General features: G+C 48.3%; 1 protein-coding gene across 1 annotated transcript; it reads right to left on the bottom strand.

Moving 5' to 3' along the window:
* Positions 1 to 4,464: 4,464 nt before the first annotated feature.
* ZBTB3 (zinc finger and BTB domain containing 3) lies at positions 4,465 to 6,030 on the bottom strand. The gene has a single exon (XM_007944867.2). The coding sequence runs from the start codon at positions 6,013 to 6,015 to the stop codon at positions 4,465 to 4,467; it is 1,551 nt and encodes a 516-aa protein (XP_007943058.1). The 5' UTR covers positions 6,016 to 6,030.
* Between the last annotated feature and the right edge of the window lie 5,055 nt (positions 6,031 to 11,085).

The raw sequence follows: 11,085 nt of genomic DNA, 5'->3' as shown, positions 1-11,085 counted from the left end.
GATACTGCCTCGGCAACCCAAGGAGGGGTCACTATGAGTCAGGGCCGACTCAATGGCACATAACAGCAACAACAACAAACTAAATAATCTTAAGACGTCCAAGGACCGAACTATTGTATTCCTTTTCCAGGCTGCTTACAGTTCTCTGAAGCCTAGGTTTATGAGCAAAATTTTATCCTGGTTACATAGTTCGTTTGCTTTGGGAAACGAACTTTGATTTTTTGTTTTTATATAGACTTGATGTTACATAAGCTATCATCTTGGGCATCACTGAAGAGAAAAATAAAACATCCTTAAAAACTTACCTGAGAAATGTATTGCACAAATCCTTTTATTAGCACTGCTAAGAGATAGCAAAGCATCAGGCTGACGTTTCAGTTTTGATCTCTAACGAAGATGTCAATGAAAAGGAAAGGAGATACAGACAGGCAGTCCAAAGGGTCTTGAGGAGGTCTGGCAAACCCACCACCTGAAGGATCAGCCACAGGTATGGGAATCTCCTGAGTTTTGTGGAGGAAGAAGCTGCACAACTTATCAATCCTTGTTTTCCACAGAATTTGAAGGTTTTAAATGAAGAGAAAGGATTTGAAGTGGATGTGAAGGGTACTTTGGCACATAATGGACAGTTTAAAACAGAGTTTCCCAAATTCACGCCCCACCTTCAGAGTTGTGTCCAAACTCCATACCACCTGTACAATATTTAGAGTATTTTTTATTTAAAAGACGTATCTTTAAAATAACTGTTGGACAGAGGAACGTGTTAAATGATGCCATGGGGATACAATTAATGAAATCCAGACTGGGAAACCATCAGCCAAACCAGTTTCTATAACAAGTAAATTGCAAGGAAAAAGGAGGAGGGAAAACCTATAGATTAAAAAAGGCTGAAGAGGTATGAAAAAAAATGTGACGGTAGTCCAGATTCTAATTTGAGGAAAAAAAAAAAAGGTAATGAGACCATGAGGAAAATCTGATTAAGAGTTATTGTCAGTTTTGTTGAGTGTGATGATGGTAATTGGTCTTTTTTTTTTTTTAAGTCCTTTAGAGATGCAGCTTAAAATTGCTTACTGATGAAATGGGGGAGGACTTTATGTCACTTATGAAGCAAAATCCATGAAAATAAATATGTTTTACAATAAAAACGTGTAAGTGTATGTCTGAGTACACCATCTTTGGAAACAATGGTTTCAGAGAAAGTTGAAATCAAAATCCAGCGTGAAGGGCTGAAGTGTCTGACACAACAAAAGAGGTATGCCTTTACTTGCTTTTTACCAAGTAAAGGTGTAGGCTTACCAAATAGCCAATTAAGAGAAAAAACAGCATCCTAAACTAGAAATCTCTCTCTCAAGCTGGAAAAGAAAGAGTGATTGTCTGAAAACGCATCAAATTATAGCTAACAAGCCAATTCTCAGGGTCAAACTCTTCGTAGGCTGGGGCCTGGCCCATCTGCCCACAAAGGGAGGCACACTGGAGCTCAGTATAAAAATCCAGTTACTACTGAGCTGATTCCAACTCATGGTGGCTCCGTTTAACGATGCGGGCTGTCCGACAATGGAATAGGTTTGCTTTCAGGGCAGTGAGTTCTCTTTCAAACAGAGGTTTAATAAAAACTAGCGAAAGGAGACTCTGGTGTTGGAGTGGAGGTCAGAGAAGCCGACCTCTCACAAGCCTGTGGTTCCCACCTTCCAGAATCCACAGACGGGACCTGGGCCTGCGAGAACAGTGGAAACCATGGGTCACAGCTCTACTGACTGGAGTAAACTGTCCCTAGTTTCCAGCAGACGGTTTCTCTACACTGAGGTCACTGTGGCCTTAATTGCGCTAATTATTTATCTCGTTTCAATCATATAAATTCCCGACTACTCTGGTAGCATAGTGGCTAAGGCACTTGACTGCTAACCAGAAGGCTGGTGGTTCAAACCCACCAGCCACTCCTCGGAAGGAAGGTTGGGCAATCCTACTTCCGTAGTGATACTGCCTCGGAAACCCAAGGAGGGGTCGCTATGAGTCGGGGCCGACTCGACAGCACATAACAACAACAACTAAAACCACTTTCAACATGGGAGGCAGGTCATGCTGGGAACTGAAAGTGAATGCTTGCTTTTCAAAGCGCAGAGCCTCTTTAGGCCAGTACTGCACGTGGCCATGACCTGACCAATAGCAATGGTTACTGTGCTCCCTGGCCTGTACAGACACGCAGAGAAACTGACATACACAGATCTTTATGATATCTTGATTTTAGCAACTGATGTTCTGAGGCAACCATTTTTTTTTTTCCTTCCTTTTTTTAAAAATTGAGTTGTAATTCAGACCATAAAGCTCATGCTTTTAAAACCAATTGATGCTTAAAGGCATTTTGATTTGATCTTTAGGGAAGTTTGGACAAGGTGTTCCATTCAGCTAGAATAGCTCTTACTGTATTTATTTCTAGGTTGCTTCACTTCACCAAGGATTTGAGGCAATCTATCAGCATAAATAAACTAGAACCCATTTGAAAGATAAATTAGAAGGTTATTCCGACCCAAGGAAAGTGAAAGCATAGCATTCACTCTTTCAGCAATGAACATGCCAAGAGTCATCTTTTGCTTTCTACAACGTCCCAGCTAAGGAGCTTTCTCTGGCCAAAGCTTCGCTGCTCAGTTGCCTCCTTCCTGTAATTTAAAAATAGCAGCTTGCTATTCAGAGTTCACAGTACTGAATATAGTATATAGATCAAAGGGGAGAAAGGATTCTGAAAACTTTCCCCTTTCCGTTTTCCTTTCTGCCTTATTTGCACTCAGTTCCTCACGTGCCAAAGAGAGAAGGGCTTGCAGGAAGGCCTCTACTAGATCCTAGAACACTCTTCACAACACATTTGGAGCTCTTACCTTCCTGGAGCGCTTTTCTTTACTATACTGTATCAGCACCCCAAAGCCCCACTTCTCAGCTATCTCCAGTCAGTAACTCTATGTGAGACCTCAGATGAGTAATCACCTCTCTAGACTGTTGGCCACCACACTTTTAAAATGAGGGAGTTGGAAAAGATGAACGGCAAGAGTCATTCACCTGGGACTTTGTATCTTAGTCTTTCTTCCCTAACCAGGCACCACTGGGTTGACTCTGCCTCAGGGTGACACCATGCGCGTCAGAGCGGAACTAGGCGCCACAGGATTTTCAATGGCTGACTTTCCAGAAGCAGGTCACCACGGCTTTCTTCCCAGGTGTCTCCGGTGGACTTGAACCTCTAACCTTTCAGTTGGCGGCTGAGCACACGTTAACCATTGGCACCATCCAGGGACTCTACTCTTCCATGTTGTCGTGTGCCTTCAGGTTGATTCTGACTCACAGCAACCCTACAGGACAGACTAGAACTGCCCCATAAGGTTTCCTAGACTATACATCTCTACGGGAGCTGTCACCTGGTCTTTCCTGCTGCAAAGCAGCTGGTAGGTTTGATCATAGACCCTTAGGTTAGCAGCCGAGTGCTGAACCACTGCGCCACCAAGGCTCCTTTACTCTCAGTAGCACTCATCATTTCCACAGCACCACTGGCCTTCAACCTCCTCCCAGAGATGTATCACCAGAATGGTGTCCTCTGCCAGTCAGCGTCTCATCCTCAAAGATCTCAATTTCCATCTCCAGTATGTACGCAAAATTTCAAGTCATCAATGCCATATCGGTTGTTTAAAGAGCCAACCAAAGGTCTTCTTATGTGGAAAGCAGAGGTAACAGATCAAGGGAACAAAGACAAACATTCTAAGGGACAAAAAACAAAAACGACTCCCAGTTCTTTGTGAAACAAATTCAACAACGTTTTAAACCAGCACTGCATACATGGTGTTTGAGTCACAAGCCAGAGGTCAAATCTGGGCTTGTTTCTAAGTGACCCTGTACAAGTTTACTTTGCTTTTGATGAGTCTCAAGTTTCCCTGTCTTTTAAGAAAAAGAGGGGGTGGGATAACACCTCATAAAATTGAAGATTAAATGAAAATGTGTATGAAGTGCCCAGTACAGCCCAAGCACAAAGGAACTCAACAAATGCTAATAAACCAGAATTGTGTAAGATTCCCTAGTTGGGCTGCTTCCCCTACGTCTTCACTGTCCTCTGTTTTTTCCTAAGCAACCTGACCCCTATCCCCACGCCATGTACAGATGTCAGCTTCCCGAAAGATCTAGAGGAGAAAGATGAAGGAAAACAGGAGGCATGCAGGCTTATGGAAGAAACCAGCCAACACCAGTTCAAAAAGACACTCTCACTGTTAGCTTTATGGTCCAGAATGCGAAGTGAGAAATAGATACACCTCAGAATCCCCAGTGACCCTGGAAAAATAAGCTCTGCCCCATAAAGTCTTGTTCTCTGGCTGAGCAAAGGAAAAAGGTAGGGACCTCCACCCTGTCACCACAGCAGGTGGGCCCCCACCCTTCTGTGCCGTCCCCAAACACTGGCCAGAGCAGGCCTCACATGAGCTCATGCTTCCCCAAATGTTAGTTTTTGGGGCCAAGTACAAAATCTTTGGGTGGCCCTCCAGCACCACCGCTCTGTCTGTCTGCTGTGGGGGAGCCAGGGAGGGGCTGCCCCCCGAGAAGGGGGCCGGCCTCTGGATCTGGTTTGCTGCGCTTGGCCAGGTCCTCATTGTGGGCCTTGCGGATGTGGCGGTAGAGGTCCCCTGACTGCGTGTATCTGCGCAGGCAGTAGCGGCACTCGTAGGGTCGCTCGCGTGTGTGCACTGTGGCGTGTCGCCGCAGTGTGTAAGAGCACGAGAAGGTCTTACCACATGTCTTGCAGGTGGGCACGTCCTCAGTGAAAACCCCAAAGTTTCCAGGGGCCGCTTCATACTCAGAAGGCAAGTAAAGTGGCTCGTGCAGGGCTGAGGGGGCAGGCAGGGGCGAGGTCACCAGACCTCGATGATACTGCCCTGGACCTGGTAGCAGGTGGTAGGGTAGGTGAAGGTCTGGGGGCAGGAACTGGTCATTTGGCCCCACCTCCTCCAGTCCCGCTGCCCCTGGCTCCTCAAAAGCCTCCGGCTGGGGAGGCCGCTCCCCAAACATTGCTCCTCCAGGTGGGAACAATTCCCCAGGCCCCCGAGGTTGCTCATCCGTCACTTCGGGCTCCTCGTCGGAGATCACGATGGCTTCCACCTTCACCTGGACCAGCTCAGCTTCAGCTGGGGCTGGAGCCTGGGAGGCCTCGGGGACAGGGGCTGCAGCTGGGGCTGGGGGATAGAAGCCTGGCAGTGGTCCTCCAGCAGCCCTTGGTTCCACCGCCCTCAGACTCTCAGGACCCACATCAAGGGGAGCCAAGGGCTCCGCTGAAACCGTCGAGAGGCCAGAAGAGAAGTAGTTGGCAGGAACGCTCTCTGTGGAGCTACTGGGGCTGGCGAGAGCAACCTCAGCCACTGGCAGGGGCGGTGCCCGGAGATGTGGTGAGTCAACTTCCATGCCAGGCTGTGTAGTGTCAGCCCCGCCGGGTACTGGTGGCTCATCTGGAGGACGGACAGGAGGGGAGGGAGCGGCAGGGCCTTTCCAATCCCCTTTGCCCCAGTGGCCCGATGTCTCAGCAGATGCCAACGAAGGCTGGAGGCCATGGGAGGTGGTGGACAAAAACTCCAAACTAGGGAGCTGCGAGTTGGTCTCCTCCTCCTTCTTGGTACTGTCTGCCTCTGTCAGGGCCCGGGCCTGCAGGCGCCGCTTACACACCTTGACGATGTCATTCATGTGTAAGTAGCTGGCTGCGGCCAGGACATCCTCCACAGGGGTGTCGCCCCACAGGGCCAGCTGGCCTGCATACATAAAGTCCAGAAGCAGCCCAAAGGCTGGTGCTGTGACAATCTCATTGTGGATACACACCAGATCCCTCTTGTCCAGTTCCCGCTCCTTGTAGAAAAGCTGGAAGAAGGGGCTGCAGGAGGCCAGCACTGCCCGATGGGCCAAGAACTGGGTGCTACCCACCATCACGGTGCAGTCACACAGGAAACCCTGGGACCGCTGCTCCCGCAGGCTCTGGAGCAGCTGCTGGCTGTGCTCTGGGAACTCCATAGCATCCCGCGAAGGGAAGGGGCCCTAGAAAGATGCCCACGAGTGGCTACCTGGGAAGAGAGGACAGTGGATTAGGCCAGGTGACCTCCCCACCAAGCTTAACACCAGCCCTGAATGTCACATGCCACCTGAAGCCTCTGGCAACACCTTCCTGACCCCAAGATTGTCGCTTAAGTTACTACCCTCCTTTCTCCTAGGTCACACCAAGTGGACTCCTATTAGCTCCGCCCCCCCGGCCTAACCTTAGTAGCACGCCCCGCCCCCGATGGAAAAACCCCGCCTCCGGAAGTCCCGCCCTTGGCCACCCTCCGCTTCCTCGATGCCCACCCGGTAGCTTCCAGCGGTTCCTCCGACTAGAAGTCTCTTTTGCTCCCAGGTTTTTTCCAGGGATGCGTCTACGCCCAACCCTAAGAACTGCCTGAGCTTCTCCCTCCCGTATTCCAGGGCCTAAAGAGTGGTAGGATAGGAACTAGCAGAGAAGGCTGATTCCTCACCCACCACCGCGCACCCACCGGACAAACTCCGCCCCTTCCCACCTCCTCAGTTTTAATTGGCTCAAGCGCGCCTTCTCCCGTCACCGACTTGTCTACTCCCCACTAACACGCCCCCTCGCTCTGACTGGCATCTCCAAGTGGGTGTTCGTGGCCATCGCTCAGGAAACTAGGCGTCGGATTGGTTAGTGCATCTGTCCTAAACTTTGCCTCTTCGTCCCGCCTTCTTTGCCTCAGAGCCCCCCTGGATTGGCTAAGTTTCTGCTTCTACCTGAGGCCGTAGGAGGGTGGTGACCGAGTTCGAGTGAGCTGATCCAGGCACGTTCGGGTCGCAGCGCTACGTCGACAGGCTCGCTGGGCGCTGTGCCCGAGCGACAACACGTTACTCCCACAGCAGGGCGACCGGGAAACGGAGACGAGCCGAGAAACTGGTGTGGGCCCCAGGAGGCCAAGGCCTAGGCCTGTAACCGTGGGCAACAGGCACTCCGCCGCTGAACTGTCATTTTCTTTTGAAGGTCTCGGCCTCCCTCAAAAATGCTCTTAGTATTAATTCCTAAAAAAAATAATAATAAAGTAAAAATCTTATGACTTGGAAGAATGGGCACAATATACTGAAGCTAGGGCCAGAGTGGCCTGTCCGTCTTTAGTACAGAGGTGGAAATTAAGTGTCCCAAATTATGGTTCCGTGCGGTTGGAGGCTTGGCTACAGAACTAGGTGGAAATGCTTGGTGTGTTGGTGAAGGGATGAGAGCCGGGGCCCCGAGTTACTCCGCTGCCGACCCTGTGGGCCACACTGCTCCGGTTAGAGGGGAGGCAGCAGTCCGGACAGCAGTGCCCAAGGGCAGTTAGTGCTGTCCCGGCAAGGCCCCAGCAGCGTTTCCTGCAGATACGGGGAAGCCCATCCTGCAAGTCACACTTCCCGATTTTAAAACTTCTACAAAGCTACGGTTATCAGAACAGAGGTACTGGTGTGAGGCAGGCGTACAGACCAACGGCATAGAACAGAGCCCAGATAAGCCTTCACATGCATGGTTAGCGGACTTACAAGGAGGCCAAGCCAAGTCCACAGGGAAGAGCAGAATCTTCTCAGCAAACGGGGCTGGGAAACCAGATGGCCACGTGTGAAAGACTAAGCTGGACCCTTATTTTACACCGTATGTGTGAATGACGACTGACAAGACAGCTCATTTCCAAAATGGGAGGATCACTGACAACCGCACTTGTCCACTTGGTCATTCTGACACCAGCCACCCACAGGGCACTTTCCTTCCCTCGGCCTCCTCACTCAGACCTGCGTCTCCACCAGCAGGACTCTCTTTCCAGCCTCTGCCGGCTCTCACTGCCTGTCCGTGGGTTAATTCATTCTATGTTGTTATGTGCCGTGGAGTTGGACCCGACTCATAGCGACCCCTCCTTGGGTTTCCGAGGCAGTTTCACTACGGAAGTAGATTGCCCAAGCTTCCTTCCAAGGAGTGGCTGGTGGATTTGAACCGCCAGCCTCCTGCTTAGCAGCCAAGTGCCTTAGGCACTATGCCACCAGAGCTCCTATTATTGCTCACCAAATGCTCAGACTATTACCTATCCTTACAGTTACTCATTTATTTTAACCGGCAAGGATATAAGTAGAGAGACCCATCAGGCAAGGTCTAGGGGAGTTCCGGCCCCCGGGCTGCCTCTGTCCTCAGGGGGGTGCCACACCCTCTCCCCTGTTCTCACCAACCCATGTGGTCTCAAAAAAGAGAGCTCCAAACCCCAGGGCTCCCTGGTCTTTGGGACTTCAGTGAACATGTGCGAATGCGACCTTTATGCACAGGTAGGAGTAAGCCAATTGATGAATCTCCATAAAGGCATCACGCGCCTCTTCTTTCCTGAGGAGAATTCCCCAGGTGTAGGGTGCTGCACCCTCTGTTTTAGACAGACAAAGAGCACCTGAATGGCTCCCGCAGTTTTCAGAGACCAGATACAAAAGGCCAAACTGAGCTCTTTGGTCCACAGTGATACCACCTTGGAAACCCAAGGAGGGGTCGCTGAGTCGGGTCTGACTCCACGGCAGTGAGTTTGGTTTTGGTTTTCTTGAAGGCTGGCGGTTCAAACCCACCAGGCACTCCTGGGAAGGAAGGCTGGACAATCTACTTCTGTAGTGATACTGCCTCGGAAACCCAAGGAGAGGTGGCCGTGAGTCAGATCCAACTCAACAGCAATGAGTTTGTTTGGTTTGGTATACACAAATAATGTCAAAATAATACATTAAATACCTAAATTTAAGAGCAAAAACTCTTAGATGAAAACATAGGCAAATCCTCATGACATTGGTGGTTTTTGTTTTTGTTTTTAATTTTTATTGTGATTTGGGTGAAAGAGAACAGAGCAAATGCACTTTCAGAAACCAAAACCAAAACCAAACTCACTGCCCTCGAGTTGGACCCGACTCAAAGCGACCCTTCTTTGGGTTTCTGAGGCGATACCACTACAGAACAAAGAGCTCAGTTTGGCCTTTTCTATCTGGTTTCTAAAAACAATGGGACCAATGTCTCATGACATTGACTGCAATTTCTTCTGCTTGGCTGAAAGCCACAGGAGTGGGTTCAATTCCAAGACCTGAAGGGCAGGCAGTCTCAAGGGTTCCACCAAGCTCTATCAGACCAGCAAACCTGGTCCTTTTTTTTTTTTTTTTTTTTAATGATTTTGAGTTTTGTTCTACATTGTCCTCCACTCTACCCAGGATCTCCTAGATAGATCCCTCTCCAAGTTGTTGACAGTGGTAGCCAGGCACCATCTAGTTCTTCTAGTCTCATAGTCATATAGGCTGAGGATCACATGGTGTATTGGTTGCTTGGACTAATTGTTTCCATGCATCTTTGGTTTTTTCATTTTTCTTTGCTCTGGACGAGGAGAGACCCATCATTGCATCTAGATGGCCACTTGCAAGCTTTTAAGGTCCCAGTCACTACTTGCCAAAGTAGGATGTGGAACAATGTTTTTGTGTAGTATGTTATGCCAACTGAGCTTGATGTCCCCTGCGACTATGGTCCCGAGGCCACAGGTCCAACTACTTGCTCCCTTCAGGTAGCTGGCTGTGGTCAAGAAGTGACTACAACCTTGCCCCTTGTCAGCTCTAGTATATACCTGGGACTTCTTTCAGAACATACAAATACACTTGTAGAAACATTGTTTGCCAACCCTATACATGGTTATGGGCAAACTTCCCCCTGCATAGACATACCTAATAGTTCAGCCTGTCCACCGATCTATCCGCCCGTATATCAATGTGTGCCTTCACTGAAAATGCAGTACTGTATGTGCAAAAGGGTTCATCTTTGTTGTCTGTACCTCCCTTGCACCTCTCTGTCTTCCTCTTCCTCAATGCACCATGTTGATCACTCACATTTGGTACATTGCCCTTCTCTTCACCCAAATCAATACTTGTCTTTACCTATCAAACAGTTTCCCTCTCCTCCCCTCCCAACCCTGGTAACCAACAAAGAAAATTTCCTTCCATGTATAAACCTTTCCTTGACTTTTTATAGTAACAGACTAACAAAATATTTGTCTTTCTGTGATTGACTTATTTCACTCAGCATAATGTCTTCCAAGTTCATCCACATTATGCGGTGTTTTGCACATTCTATATTATTCTTTAGGGTTGCATAATATTCCATTGACCGGCCCTAGGGGATGGCCTCAGGGCCTCAGGCAGTCAGCTGCCACACCCAAGGCTGGCGGTTCAAACCCACCAGCCACTCCTCGGAAGGAAGGCTGGGCAATCTACTTCGGTAGTGATACTGCCTTAGCAACCCAAGGAGGGGTCGCTATGAGTTGGGTCCGACTCGACGGCACATAACAACAATAACAAGTATTCCATGTGTGTATGTACCATAGTTTGGTTATCCATTCTATTGCTGGGCACCTAGGTTGTTTCCATCTTTTGGCTATTGTAAATAGTGCTATGATGAACATGGGTGTGCATATGTCTGTTCTTGTCATGGCTCTCACTTCTTTAGGATACATAACTAGTAATGGAATTTCTGGGTCAAATGGTATTTCTAATTCCAACTTCTTAAGGAATTGCCCTACTGCTTTCCACAGTGGTTGTATCATTTGACAGTCCCACCAACAATGTATGAGAGTCCCAATCTCTCTGCATCCTCAGCAACATTTGTTATTTTCTATCTTGTTGAACTTTGCTACTAGTGCTGGGGCAAGATGGTATCTCATTGTTGTTTTGATTTGCCATCTCTGTAATGGCTAATGATCGTGAGCATTTCTTCATATGTCTGTTGGCTGCCTGAATATCCTCGTTGGTGAAGTGTTTTTTCATGTCTTCTGCCCATTTTTTCACTGAATTTTTTTTTTTTTATCTTTTTGTTGTTGAGGTGTTGGCATTTTCTATAAATTTTAGAGATAAGTGCCTTGTCAGATATGTCATTACCGAATATTTTTTCTCAGTCTGTAGGTTCTCATGACTCTTTTGGAGAAGTCTTTGGACCACATAAAAATTTAATTTTTAGAAGGTCCCATTCATCTAGTTTCTCTTCTGTTTGTGCATTTTGGGTTATGCTTGATAGTCTATTAATGCCAT

The sequence above is a fragment of the Orycteropus afer genome, unplaced genomic scaffold (assembly GCF_000298275.1).
Source record: "Orycteropus afer afer isolate SDZICR_OR568_19922 unplaced genomic scaffold, OryAfe1.0 scaffold00130, whole genome shotgun sequence".
In the NCBI taxonomy this organism is placed as follows: domain Eukaryota; kingdom Metazoa; phylum Chordata; class Mammalia; order Tubulidentata; family Orycteropodidae; genus Orycteropus; species Orycteropus afer.
This window is presented reverse-complemented; position numbering and strand designations above follow the sequence as displayed.